Source organism: Akebia trifoliata, chromosome 11, assembly GCF_017979445.1.
Source record: "Akebia trifoliata isolate Shusen 1 chromosome 11, ASM1797944v1, whole genome shotgun sequence".
NCBI classification, from domain to species: Eukaryota; Viridiplantae; Streptophyta; class Magnoliopsida; order Ranunculales; family Lardizabalaceae; genus Akebia; species Akebia trifoliata.
This window is the reverse complement of record NC_141385.1, coordinates 50,043,003-50,058,059: the sequence shown is the minus strand read 5'-3', so window position 1 is coordinate 50,058,059 and position 15,057 is coordinate 50,043,003. Positions and strand designations below refer to the sequence as shown.

General features: G+C 34.3%; 1 protein-coding gene across 6 annotated transcripts; it reads left to right on the top strand.

Moving 5' to 3' along the window:
- Positions 1–4,541: 4,541 nt before the first annotated feature.
- On the top strand, positions 4,542–14,350 carry LOC147392451 (RNA polymerase III subunit RPC82 family protein). Of its 6 annotated transcripts, none has more exons than XM_086458930.1 (16): positions 4,542–4,657; positions 4,748–4,895; positions 4,984–5,102; positions 5,204–5,291; positions 5,433–5,587; positions 6,917–7,072; positions 7,151–7,261; positions 8,187–8,298; positions 8,642–8,782; positions 8,927–8,964; positions 9,080–9,172; positions 9,600–9,683; positions 12,106–12,255; positions 13,358–13,509; positions 13,910–13,996; positions 14,110–14,350. In XM_086458930.1, exons 1-14 carry the CDS (start codon positions 4,589–4,591, stop codon positions 13,481–13,483), a joined length of 1,590 nt encoding a protein of 529 aa, XP_086315056.1. In that variant the 5' UTR covers positions 4,542–4,588; the 3' UTR covers positions 13,484–13,509; positions 13,910–13,996; positions 14,110–14,350. The 6 variants fall into 6 exon arrangements, with proteins under 6 accessions (XP_086315056.1, XP_086315055.1, XP_086315058.1 ...); XM_086458929.1 differs by having other exon boundaries at positions 13,910–14,011; XM_086458932.1 differs by having other exon boundaries at positions 13,358–13,517.
- Positions 14,351–15,057: the final 707 nt, after the last annotated feature.

Genomic DNA, 15,057 nt, shown 5'->3' with positions numbered 1-15,057 from the left:
TCAAGAAGTTTCATCCAACATCCCCCCATTGCTGAACCAAAACTTCTGAATTTTGGTTCTTAATTCTGGAATCTGAATAAAAACAAATGACAATAAAAGCTTCTGAAGTCTGAATTTTAAAGGTGGACGACCTCCATTCAGACTTTAGAAACGTTACCAAACACATATTTTAATTTTTTGTTTTTGTTTACTTGCATACCCTCAATCCATCTTCTATCCCTTTTACTTTTTTAACTTTATCTTCAAGTATTAATTCATTGTAGTCATATAGTATAATATTTAATTTCCATTAACAAGTATGGGTTGAGAGTTAATCCTTTTGTGGGAAAATCCTTACCATCTATATGTTCATATAAGTTTCTTGAAAGCATTTGCTTACTCATCATTTCATACCATGTATTCACGTAGTAAAATATTTATTACATTGGCGAGTATGGATTAGGAGATAATCCCTTTATGGGAGGACTCTCACTATCTATAAGTCTAAATTTAAGTTTCTTTCAAGTAGCATTCATCATGTAGTGTAAACATTCTTGAGTGATAATGGTGGTTAAAGATTAATTCCTCCATGTAAGGTAATTTCCCCCTCTAAATTCATAATAAGTTTCGTAGGGAATATTTGCATGCATTCACCTTTGCACCACTCATTGATGCATCCATATAAGGTGAATGTTCCAAAGATGCTCTCTGATTAATGGAAAACTTTTTAGAACAACATTAACAAAATAACAAGCTCACATGAAGCACATTCCCAAGCAAGAGTCAAAAGAGTGATATCGTTATGGATTGACACTCCCAACTCAAAACAAACAAAAACAACCTAACTAATGTGAACACCTCGTGACACATACACACACTTGCACCCACTTCATGCATATATATATATATATATATATATATATATATATATATATATATATATATATATATATATATATTCATCATCATTAGCATACTAACTAAAAAATCTTAATAAAATGGTCTTAGTTTTCACTTTTGGCCAATACCATGGTATCCACCAACTTGATGGTAAGATAGGGTGCGTAAAATTTTACCTGTATTGCAACTGAACCTATAGGTTAAGATCAGATTTAAGTCGCCAACTGTTGAAACTGTTTGAATGGAAACTGTAGACACCCCAATTTGAACGTGCCACTACTCGAAAAGGCCCAAAAATACAGATTTTCCAAATAAATGGGCCAACGGGCCTTAAAGGCCCAAGTCATTGAAAAGTGACATTTTGACCAAATCGAGGCCCCTAAGACCTCTCAATGGTTTAGGAGACTACAAAAAGGACTCGCCCTACCTTACGCTTTCCCAATATTCACCGCTCCGCTTCCAAAATCAAAAACGTCAAATTTTCGATAAAATTCACCAACGGCCCTAAAAAGCCCAAATTGCCAACACGTGGCATCTCGATCAAACCAATGATTTCAAAATTTTCAAAAAAATAAATAAAATTAAAAAACGATACTTGGGACGCCTACCACCTCCTATACCTTCCACCGCTCCATCTCCGAATCCAAAAAAATCTAAACCCACCTAAGGCCCATAAATCCTTAATTCTTCAAAATCCATTTTTCTCACCCCCCTAACCTAAACTCAATCCCACATCACTTAAAAATTCAATACCAATCTACACCCTCAAAATCCATTCCAAAATAACCCCCAACCAATTCCTAAAATCCAAAACCGTTTCATAACCCAAGCCCAAAACACTCCAAAACCCCTAAGCCCAAATCCATATCTAATCCATATCCAATTCATATCCAACCCACAACCCTAACCCATCAACCACTACCCACATCAACTAATCACCATCTTGATAATCAAAGATGACAAATGTCATCACCCCATCTCACATCCCTCACCCAACTACCTACCCCATTAATTTACTTTAAATCCCACCTATCCACACATCAACCCATCACCTTTTCTCTCAAATCAAACACATCTACCCACACCCCTAACCTATACCTCCCCTAATCTACCATCATCATTCCCTACAAAACCCATATCTACAACCTAAACCTACACCATCCTCTCAAGTCAAACACTTAACCTCTCCCATCAACCTATCTCAACCCTTCATTTCCACCCACTTTGAGACATGACATCATCTCCCTCACCCTCCCAAAATATCATCAACCACCTCTTTAAATCCTCCATTCTCTTAAATCAAATATCATTTAATCACAACCACCATCTTAAACTCACCTCACCAAACACTCTACCCAAATGGGTTGGATAGGATCCAAACCATTTTGGTCAAAATTCACCCATTTAACCCCTCTTCCCTAAATACCCTCCAATCTCCTTTAAATTACACCCATTTCTCTCTCAAACTCATAACCATTCTATCATTTTTCTTCACTTCACCCCATTATATCCCTAAAATAACTCTTCAACATCTATAAATACCTTCCTCCTCTTCCCAAAAATGGCCCCAACTTCTCACTACAAAAATTCTCCCCCCAACTCTTACTACTAACCATTATTCATAATTCTCACCATAAAAATACTCCCAATGCTTTCCTCAAGTTTCACAAAAAAAAAAATCACATATTACACTCATCTCTCTCATCATCTCTTCTCTATTCCTTCAACCAAAAAAGGAGTTGTATTTTTTTAAAATACTAAGGACTCAAGAAGACTCAAAGAAGAAGAAGAAAAGAAGAAAGAATATACAAGGTGGGTTCAAGGCAACCTCCCCCTCTCTCTCTACCCTTTCCTCCTCCCTCTTCTATTATCCCCTCTCATTTTCTCAAGGCAAAGGTTTATAAAGATCATCTTCTTCAATGAGATGATCCTATAATCAAGCCAAAAGTAAATCCCTATTTAGGGTACAAATGCACAACACGTGTCACATCGTTTTTCGTATTTTTTAAATCAAAATGACTGAGTTGAGTTGAGGTTACCACTATTTAGTGGGGAGAAAAGGGTGCCTAACACCTTCCATTTTCTTCAACCGAGCCGCTTACCCGAATCTTAAGGGTTGATTTATCTTTATCCATCGAGAGTTACCACGAGCTCAAAATGGTAATTTTTCAAAATATACATCGGGTGACCATTCACACCTACTTACAACATGAATGGTGACGACTCCAAACCATTGTAGATGTGATCTTCGTAATGAAGAAATCCCGTGTCTACAGAAACAACTAGTAAAATATATATATATATTTTTGTGGTATCTATTCATGCCTTAAAACTCTTTGAATGGTGACAACTCCCAAATCTTAGTAGAATCGAGGTCTAGACCACTACACTGTCAATATGTATAATTTCTATAAAAATTAATTAGATTATTTGCCATATAATTCATAAGTTGTTAAATATAGGCATAAAAATACGGTTTGTCCAACCCTTAAAAGCTAAAACCATAGTTTTAAAACTCAACTAGATTGGGATGTCTATTGAATGTCGAGTAAAATCAACAACTTCTTATTCAACTTGAATAAGTAAAATAAAAATATTCTACATTCATAAATACTTTAAAAAACTTTTAATATTTTAAAATAAATTAAAAGATTAATTTTTGTTCCCCAATAAGTATTATGTATCATCGAATAACTTGACTGAGTTATTGACCTTACTAGGTGCATTTTCAAGTTAACTTAATTGAGTTGACTCGATGAATTGTCATTTTGGTGCCAAGATATTTTGAAAAGGATACGAAAGCCTCATCTTCTCTTTAAGTCGTGGCTCGATTACATATTGGTAGTTTAGTGCTTCAACAAGAATTTAGTCAAATGTCCTCTACATCCAACAACAAGTATGATGCACCACGCATGGCTTTTTTTGGGCGTTTGTACAAATTTCGGGGGCATTTTCATATTTAAAAAATGTGTGTTTTGTCCTCGGATGCCATGTATATTTCAAGTTCAGAAATCCTAAAACTTGTATTGTATTTTTGCACTTTTCATCAATAAAGAATTATCATTATTGCCCGTGGACATAAACAATTTTATCGAACCACGTAAATCTCTTTGTGTTATTTGTTTTAATATTCATAGAATACCATCTTGATCGGTTAAAGGGATCTTTTCTGCAACAAGACGTTAGCACAAAAATCAAAGTGAATTTCATAGTTACTCTAGCACGACTATAGTTAGTTTCTCATTCAACTATTCTTATTTATTTGGGTGAATCTCCATCTCGAATCTGATACATTGTTCATTTTAATTCCCAACGTTTTCAAGTGAATTCGTCACTTTTATAATATATGGATGCATTGATAAAATACTACTGATTTTATCACATCAACAATCGTACTGGTAAATTATCAACAAATTCATTAATTATAAAAGTGACGAATTCACTAGAGAAACATGTTTTGGAAATTAAAATGTATAATGTACCGAAATCGGAATTTTGACATAAGTTGCGGACGTTTTGGGGAATGTGTCTATTTATTTTAAGAGATCTACTATTGCCACACCAACTTTTGCTAACACCACCCTAACTATGTAGGAATTGGTGTGTCATTAACAAAAATTGGTGTGGTAATAACAGTTCACTTGTTTTACTTCTCAGGTTCATTCGATCAAAGAAGAAGAAGAAGAGGCGCAGACACACCAGCAAAACAATGGTGTCGCAGCACGGGATAAAGCTTGCTGTGAATCTCATCTCATCTCACTTTGGCCATCTTGTCTCTGTAATAATTCTCTCACCTCTCTATCCACACCATTAATTCAATCTTATTTGTTTTATTTATGTTTCTCGCAATCTTTCATGTTTAATCTAGAAAGTATGCGAGTGTCTGCTACGCAAAGGAACCCTAACCCTAACAGAAATATCTCGGTACACCGAAATTCCTTCTCAACAAGTAAAAAACTATCTACTCGTCTTAATCCAACACAATTGCGTCCAAGCTTTCGCAATCCAACAAGAAGGTATTTTAGTTTTATTATCCTACATCACAACCATTAATTCTAATCTCAAAAAAATTACATATCACTTATTGATGATTGTTGTATTTAGGTGGTTTCGGAGTCCAGCCAAGGGTTGTAACTCAGTACACAGTTGTCTTCGAAAACATTCTTCATCGTTTGAGGTTTTCCAAATTCTTAGTTATCGTATCCAAAGCACTCGGCAAAGAGGTCAGTTTTAATTTTCTTTATTTATTTATTTATTTTTTTAATTTTGTTTGTTATGGATTGAGAAAAGATTGGGTTTTTAATTTTGTATTATTTTTCTTCAGTGTGTGGAACTTCTCGAGGGTTTACTTCAACACGGTAGGCTTACTTTGGAGCAAATTATTTTGCGAGCAATATCGAACAAAAATGAAGGTTTGGATATTTTTCATCTTGGTTTTGGTTTTGTTATGTGATCATAGATTGTAATTTGAAGCAATTGTAGGATTATTGGTTGAAGTGCATTGATATTAGTCTGAACATCCTAATGTTTTAAGTCGATTTTTTTTTTTTCAGGGAATTCTGCTTTCCAAGACGCTTTAAGAACAAGCTTTGTTAAACTTGTTAATGCACGTTATGTGGAACGCTGCCCAGCTGCTGAGCCCTTTCTTGCACCACCATCCGAAGATGAAACTCCTTCGGCTGGAAAACGGGGTGCTAAGTCAGCTAAGGTATGCTCCCTCTCTGTATCTCTCATGTAAGGTTTCTTTAATGTTGAAAAAAAAAAACAGGTTGTTGGTTGTTTGTTGATAATTTGCAAAAAAAAAAAAAAAAATGAGATTCCAAGATGAGAAAAAGTCATAGAGCTATTTCCTAGTGTAATGGGTAACTAAGCTCCAAATCAGTTGGTCAAGTACAAATTAGAATGGTTAGATTACTATGTTTGCACCGGCTGATTTTGACTAAAAACTCTAACTATGCAAAAGCAATGACCTTTATCGTAGGAATAGAAACCTATAATCCTCAGGATGCTGATTGAATCATTCATCAACCAATCCGGATGATCCTATCTGATCTTGTGATCCCACAATGTGATAATAAAGGCACAATGAAGTTCGAGTTAGGACAAATTAAACTGAGTTAAGTCATGAAACAACTCAGAAGCCTAGTGACCGACTAAGACCCAAGTTGGCCTCGAGTAAGGTTGAGTCTGGTTTGATTCCAATCACCGTTGGTATTTTGGCTTCGACAAATTGGTTTAAGCATCTTGACTGGGGATTGTCCGACCACAATATCCTCATTTCAATGGGGTGTTTGTTCTATTGGAGTAAAGCTTTAAAGAATTTGAGGGAGTCTTCTTTGAGGATTTATTATATAGATGGGATCATTTATGTGATGGCAACCATTAGGGTTCTTGTAACTATGAGTTGGGACTTCTGTTTTCTGTCTCTTCTTTTGTTTTCTTTTTTGCTCTATGTACTTTCTTTGTAGGTTGTTCTATCGATCACCTGTTTTCTAATAAAATAAATCGCTTACCTGTATAAAAAAAAGGATCCCCATTTTGTTGTGGAGGGAGATTCAAATAATTAATTATCTTGGGGTTTTTGTTCTAGAATGCATTAGACACTAACAGTTGATAAAAATTAAAACCCTTATGACGAGGAAATTTCCTAGCTGAAGAGGTGTATTCATACTAGGTGTTGAGCATGTATCCTCTAATTTGATAGAAAAAATGCCAGTTTCCGCTATACCTTTTGTTCTTTTTTCTCCCTTAGTTAAGAATTGGTAACTTCGCCTATCAGGGAGGAAAAATATTCATAAATATGTTGGTTTTGTTTCACAAGTCTGATAAGTTAGATTTATGGAATCACAAGTATTTGAGGCAAAGCTCTAATTCATAGAGGATATGTTCATAATTCAACACCTTTTTGTGGAGATATTTTGAACAATTGCTTATTGTTAGCTTGTTTCATTTTATATGCATGTTTTTCAACTTTGAATAGTTGTCCAAACCTCAAACACAGAACTGATATGTTTCCCTGCCTTCTTTAATGCCATAGTTGATTGAGGAAAGAGTGACTGTAGAACAGCGAGCTACTACAGCTGCAACTCCTTTGGAAGCTGAAAGATTTTCAATTACAACAGACACTGGGACTGATGTTACCTCTGAAGCTAAAAGCGGTGGGGATCCTCCTCCCACAACTGTTGGGGAAAAGGTTAGTGCGGTTGATTTTTATTGGGTTTATTTGCTTCAATAATATACTGATTTTAAAACATTCTTATTTCTTTTATAGCGCAAACATGAAACATTGGAGATGGATAGCAAAGTCATGGCTACGATATGTGAGAAAGAAGTTCTTTGGCGTGCCAATTTTGAGGAGTTCGTTCGTCTTCTTCGGATTAAGGTTTGTTTTCATCTGGCTTATTCCTGAGTTTTTTCTCAAGAAGGTGAAGAACAAAGACAGTGTGTACTTTATTGCATGCCATTTTGATTCTTGGTGACACAATAGAAATATAACATGCATTAGCTTTCCTGGGGAGAACTTTGTGCATTGTTTTTTGAAGACTCGGCAAGGGATTTATGGATTTTTACAGACATACAGTATATAGTGTTAAGTATGAATTGGGCCTATACATTTGCTAGACCCCCTTAGTTTGATTTTTTTTGTGAAATGGCAACATTATAGGAATTCATTTTTGGGCATTTCAATATAAGCATATCAGTACAGGTTACAAGTCCAATTCTTCAAATAAAACACGTGGCATCCACTGGTGGGCATTCAAGTAACAAGTCTAAAATGTTGAAAAAAGAGTTACAGTGTATGCATTCCAATACTGTATGAATTCAACTGTAAAGGGATCATTAAACTCTGCTTTTACAATATTGGAATAACAGATTACAACCAGAAGAAATTACTCAACTAAAAAAGTCAGCCTTTGATGTCTCTTGGCATGAAAAGGATCTTTTTTTCTTTTTTCTAACTGAACTATATAAACTGCACAAGTCACAACCTTTTGCTTCAACTGAACTATATAGAAACCAGATTACTTGAAGCTTCTGTTTTTCTTTCTGAGATCTTTGTGTGCAATTTTTTGGTAGTTTCTGCCTTGGATAATAATTTATTTAAAAAGAAGTCAACTGTTTATATGTCGTCTTATTCTCTTTGTTTCTCTCTTATGCTGTCTCATTTCGCTGTGGACTTGTTTCAGTTCTTTTGGTTTAATTATTTCTTCTTCTTTTTTGGGGTTTTTTTTTTATTATCTATTATCTTCTAAGTCATGCCACTTGAAATATTCTGATATAGATATAAATCTCTCTGTACTTTCTAGGCTTGTGTTACGAATGTGAGATCACGATTAGATGACAATGCTGGAATTGTCTTGAATGCTATGCTGGAGGCAACAAGAAGAGTAGAGAAAAAAAATAAAACAGAGTATTCAGGTGACTATATAGTTGGAAGAGTTATGTACTTAATTATTTATACTATATAGTAGTATTTATAATAATATTGTATTATGTATACACAATTTTGAAAGAGTATATAACTAGAGTTACTAATACCTATAATCGAACGCTGTTCAAAATTGCTCATAACACCTTTTTTGATGTTCATTTTACATTCTTGCTTTGAGAGGTTGGGTTTCAGGGGTGCGTAGTGAATAACCTTGCTATTTATTTATTTATTTAATATTTTGTTTCTCATTTTTATTATTTCAGTTCTCTTTGCCTCTTCCATACATTCTGTTAGATTTATTTTATTTCTTGACGGATCTGTAATTTTCAGCTCCATTGTCAATGGATGCCATTTTAGAAGAGGTGATGAAAAGCGAAGAAGGCCGTAGTATGACCGTAGAACATGTTAGAGCCGCCCTTAGCCAATTAGGTTGCCATCCCAATGCAAGAGGAACAGAGTCATATAGTGTTGGTACTCATTTTCTTGTTTTCAATTACTTTTGCTTCTCAAAAAATAAAATGAGTAGTGTGGTATTACTTTGTAAAATGTATTTCTATTGGTACATGTTCCCTTCTCACCCTTAAACTAAAAATGTGTATGTTACTTCCTCTATAGATATAAAGAGCATCATTGAAATGGCTCAAAATGAAGAGGTATTTAATTTGGTGACTTTTCTTTTTGTTGTTTTGAATTCAATAAGAATTCAATTTTTTTCTTTTAATCGTGGAATCACCAAATGCAATTATAATTAACCATCCTATGCTGCAGGTGGAATCAACTGTGCTAAAAAGATATGGAAGGGATGCGTATAGGATGTTCAGATTACTTTCAAAGGCTGGTAGGCTAGTTTTGACCGATCAGGTAATGACTTTTTTTATCGTTCTTTGGGTGTGGGGGTGGCATTATCATTTTCCTGTGGAAGACATCTCATTAGTCAACTGAAGATTGTAAACATATGATTCTTTACCTTCAATGGATGTTGACCAAGACCAACTTCTGATGCGTTTCATCTGGTCATGGTTTGGTTGCGGTTTATCAGCCAAAGGAATAGAGGCATGGGTAACTGTTGTCATTGATATTTCATCTCTTGCTGGACGGAGAGAGTACGCCTTTTTCCCTATTGGAAAGCTTGAGCAAATAGTAGTACCCTATATTTCTTATTTAGAATGTTTCATATTATGATAATTTAAAAAAAATAAAAAAAATCATGTTCTTCAAAGAATTTAGTTGCATTAATTAATGAGAATTTGGTATAGGAAGTGTTGATCAAGTGTAGTCATTCTTGTAGATTTCAGATACAGCATTCGTGGACAAGAAGGAAGCACTAAAAATTTTGTATAATCTTTGGAAGGATGACTATTTGTATAAGGAGGTAAAGTGTCTTTAGCTTCGTCTTCTTTGTTTTTTGGTGGCTAAGCTTGCTGGAATGTTGCAGTTTACATTGAGGAATGATGTAGCCATACATTTTGCTGTTGTCTCTATAAATCTAGAAGATATAAATTTATACTCATATACGAAAACAATACGATGTTGGCATTTGTAAATCTTGGAAGTCGTCTTGATTCTTGATTACAGTGAGGGATACAAAAATAATTCTCTCATTCATTATTTGTTAGTTATTCAAATTTGCAATGCAAGTTTTTATTGGAACCTCTGGATTTCCCTAATCACTACATTAATTAGCTTAGGTGAAGTTACACTATCATGATTGTCGTAAGAATGGAATGGCCTAAAAGAGCTCTTGCGTAGTGCTAATCTAAGAATACCCGAAGTTCTTCGTGGAGCTAGAGGCTAGAGCAAAAAAAGCAAATTCCTCATTCATAAACAAATCATTGTGCAAATTTTTCATTCGCATACAAATCAATTGCCTAGAGTACGCAATGCCAAATATTTATAACAAAAAACATTGAAAGCATGGCTTAAGCCAAAGCACTCTAAACTAAAGCTAATCTGAATGGTCAAACTATCCCTAAATTCCCTATAAAAATCAAATTACCGAAATAACCTTAAGACCTCTACCTAAAGTAAACCTTTACTTTGATGGGAACTTAATTTAAGAAATACTACTGATAAGGAAAATCTTTTCAAGTACACATACTACATTGTTTAGTTATGATTCCATGTGCAGGGAGGAATAATCTTAAGTTTGTTATAGCTTCAGATTGTCACATCTTTAAGCCTCCATGACAAAGGCGTTATGAGTTTTTTTTCCCACATCATTAATGTCGAGGTATCAAGATTATCTTCATCATTAATGTAGTGCATTAAGTTTAGTATTTGGTGGCATACCAGCCACTGGATGATACAGTGCAGTATACATAGAAATGGCCAAAATTAAAATTCCTAAAATCGTTAGCCAGCATACTTATTTTATTAAATGGTTTAGTATTCAGAAAAAAATAACAGTAGCACAATTAATTGGCATCATTCAATTACTTTGACATCGAACCATACTTGTATCGACCTAACTTAGAACCATGCTCAAGTACTTTAAAGAAGATTCTGGATATCACACTTAGGAAGTGGTGCTTTTCAGTGGAGGGGCCTTTGGGCATTTTTCCCCCGAAAGGAAATTTTTGGACACTTTCATATGAAGGTTCAAGCATTCGAATTTTAAATGAAATGTGGATTGTGGACCATTACACTGCATCATCATGATATTAGTAAAAAAACCAATGTCCTATATTTCAAAGTTGCAGATATTTAGTAATGCTATATTTTGTTGTACTATTGTAATTTTTATCACAAGAAGCCATTGTTCATATGCGGAATACAAGGGAGAAAAAAGAGAGCCAATATTCTTATGCTTTCATAAAAGCAAAAGAGAATAATTATTTTATCATACTTGATTCCCTCGTATTGTGATGCTTTCATCATTTTGTTACCTATCACATTCACTATTATGGAATATGACTATGTTGAAGAATTTGCCTGGCAGTTCTCAAGGGCCACTATGATCTGCAAATAACATACCCACCTTTGAATTTTATATATGTTTCGTAGCTGTTGTGATCCTCTTGCCCGTGTATGTCATCAAATCAGAAATATATGGTGTAACTGTCAAAACCTTTACACAAACAAGAACATAGGGTTGTAAATGCATACATCCACCTTTGTTGACCTCGTTCAAGAGATTTTGTTTGCGATAGATATTAATCTTGTCGTGTTTCTGCAACAAAGAGATCATATGGTTACATATATTTTGAAATATCCCTTAACCTTCAATTGATTATCATATTTTAATTAATTGTGCCTTCACTTATAATATTTGGTCAATTTTTCTTGATATTTTCCGTATTAATTGGGTCTTCCCTCGTAAGTTCTCCTCATTATTAGAAGGGTGGACCAGTAATCATTTCCACACCAGAAAAAGGTTCCTGTGGGATATGCTTCCAGCGACTGTTGCTTGGGGGGTTTGGAACGAGAGAAATAATAGGGTGTTCAACAGCAAGTCCAGAAGTTCTCAAGCAAGTTTTTTGGAGATCCTGGGCCTGTTATATCTTTGGTCCAAGCAGAATATAGATTTCCAGGGGATTACTTATGATGATTTTATTTTTAGATGAAACTCTTTATATTATCACTGATGATGTATTTTTCTTTTCTTTGTTGCTTTCTGTGAGGCTTTCTCGGCCTCCATGTTTCCTGTATCCCCCCTTCTTTTTCAAATTATTATACTTTTTCAAAAAAAAAGATTATCTCACATATTTACTTGACTATGCCTCATCTGTAATTGTTGGTGCTAAGTTTCTTTTTTTTAATATATAAATATAATGTTGTTTCAATTTTCCATGCAGAAAATTGTTTTACATGGATCCACGCAAGTACCGCTTTTAATGTGGAAGGTGAATAAACATTCTCTCAGGGAACGTATTCTAGATGAAATGTACCATGCTGCCCTAAATTTGAGTCAACGGATGGTTCATGAGCTTGAACAAGAACACGAGGTTTGTTACTTGTGGACAACCTGGCTTATTATGCATCCTTTTTTTTTTTTAAATGATTTTAACTGGCTGTCTTGCGGCTTTTGATTCATTTTCCAAGTATAATGGAGATTGTACAACTTTCAATACCCTATGCTATGGAGGAAAAGTTTCCTATTTAAGGGTCTTTCTCATTCACGTGGATATGAACAAATTTCATTGAAAATAATAACCAACAACCAAGCTAACTTTGATCGGTCAATATGATTTTGCATAGAGCATTATATTTCTACTAACACAGACCCACTTGATAGCATCAAAATTTTGTTAGGAGAGGTTACTTGTGTTGATCATTGTTATGATAATCAGGATATTTTTAGGTTAGTGCTTTGACAATGAGATAGGAAAAAGTGTTGTATTCTCAGTTGTATTTTCCTCTGGGCATTACGAAACAGAGGGATGTATATTGACAATATCAATATTAAAATTGTGATCAATACATGTGCAGTTAATATGTTGGGATGCGATTTTTCCTGTAAAATTTAGACAAGTCAAAGTTATTTCAACAGCTTATGTTGGCATCGTTTGTAGCCGTAGTTTTTCCCTTCATTCTGTATTTGGTGGAACAAACAACCTCATTTGTGTGGTTCATCATGTTAACTAATGAGATTATTTTCTTCTTGGTCGTCAATGATTTTATATAGTCTATAGATTGATTAAGAAGCCGCAGACAAAACCTAAACTGTTTTCGTTTGTCTCATAAGCAGTAGACTTTTATCAGGATTTTTCTACCTAGCATGTCGCTCTCACTTTGAAATCCTGCTTTTGGTCATAAAATTGTTCCATTTCTAGTTATTGATAATGCTTCCAACTGCTTCCGGTTACTGAGGATAGACTTTCAAAGTTTAGTATTGTAAATAGTGTGAATTGTCTGGGTTAAGGTGACATACTCGATTCCTGGTGCAGATAAGTCGGAGTTTATAATCCTTTCGTGTCGAGAAATACTCTTGATTTTTCATTGGTCACATGGTGTTTAATGTCATCATCTTGTTGAAAACAATTATTATCTGTATTAGTGGATTATTTCCAAATTACCAGTAATCAAATGCTAGTGCAACTCTTGCAGATTCTGGTGGATAAACGGGTTGGAGCTCAAGGAAAAAGATTTGATCGCATAAAAAAAGTCAAGATACTCTTGGAATCATCCTTGATGAAGCTTGATGATGCTCTTATGCTCTTCCATGATTTTTAAGCATTTGGCTGATAAATTTTATTCAGGTAGGAAAGTAATTCATGAAAATTTCCCAACTTGGAAGTATCATTTTCAATGTCATTTCAAATTCCGATTGTGGATTCAGGTTCCAAAATTTTTTTCCCCTTTTGTAATGTTCCACTGGAACATTCCAGTTGGGAATGTTCAATGTCATTTTGAATATGTCATTTCCAATGAAACATTCAATGTTTTGGGAATGTTTTGTTTTTTTACCTGACTGAAACATTGCCTCGAAAAAAGATTGCAAACCTTTGGTGCATTTTTGAGAGGGACACTGAAATGGACCGCTATTCATTAAAATGTAATTCTTTTATTTTGAGATATATGTCCTACAAAGGTGAATGCGATCCATTCATTAATCATTTCCTTAGCCAATTTCATTGTTTTTCTTTTCCTGTTCCACAGATTCATGACATCGTTGGAGCTTTAGATACAGGAACTGTGCTTACGGCTCCCCATTCCTTGGAGGAACCATGATTTTGAATCAGACTTGTGGGTTTCATTTTTGTAAGACATTTTTATCAAAAATTAATAATTGAAGTGATATTTATTAAAAACTTGCAAAGTTTAACTAATCTGGATATTTATTTGATTTCTTGTAACAGGGACGAGATGGCTTGGTCAAAAGGCAAAAACAATCTTATCTTATATAAACTTATATAACTTGTAATCCTGTTTTTTTTTTTCTTCATGTGAGGTGGATTATAGTTCAATCATATTTAATTTAATTTAATAATTTTGATTGGGAAAATTGTGTTAGATCTCTTTGGGTTTGAAGGGCATGCCACCTTGTCTAGATTCAGATTGTCTGGAGCTATAATATTTCTACGAAAATTTTGATGGGAAGATTTTTATTTATTTATTATTATTTAGGATTTTCAGTCACTCATTTAGGGTTTTCTAAAATCTACACTCTCTTTTACTGTCGCTCCTTTATTGTTTGTCTCTCATGTTAAACCCCCTATTCCTTCTCTCCTTTCTCCCAATTTGCATCCGTTAAATCTATCCAACTCTCTCTTTAATACTTACGGGGAGTGAGAACAAGTGTTCTCACTTGGGCAGCGAGTGTTGCAGCAACCTGGCCTCTGAGAACCATCTATCTTTTGGTATGATAATTTCTATGTTAATTAATTGTATTGTATTAATGGGAAGTACGAAGATTTTTGAAGCTTACAGTCCAATGTGCAAAAAATCCGGTCCTCGTGTCACCTTAAAAGAACAAGACTCTCCTGATGATTCCAACCACAAATGTTTTTAGTGGTTTAAGAAATTTTGAAATTAACTTGAGCTCCATAGTATCCTAAATCACTGCTCGTACTAATCGTTGCAAACTAAACAGTAAACTGACATTCCTGTAGTCAATTACTTAAACATAATCGAATGTGTGATAGTGATAAAATAATTAAAATAAGACATAAGAAGAAATTTACTTGATAAAAAGGTAACTTACGTGGTAACCAGGGAAATCTGGGGTAAGAGGATGATTAGTTGTTGCATTTCTTTTCGAAAATAATTTAGCTCTTATTAGATCTTCCTTTGTTGTCCTAATTGGT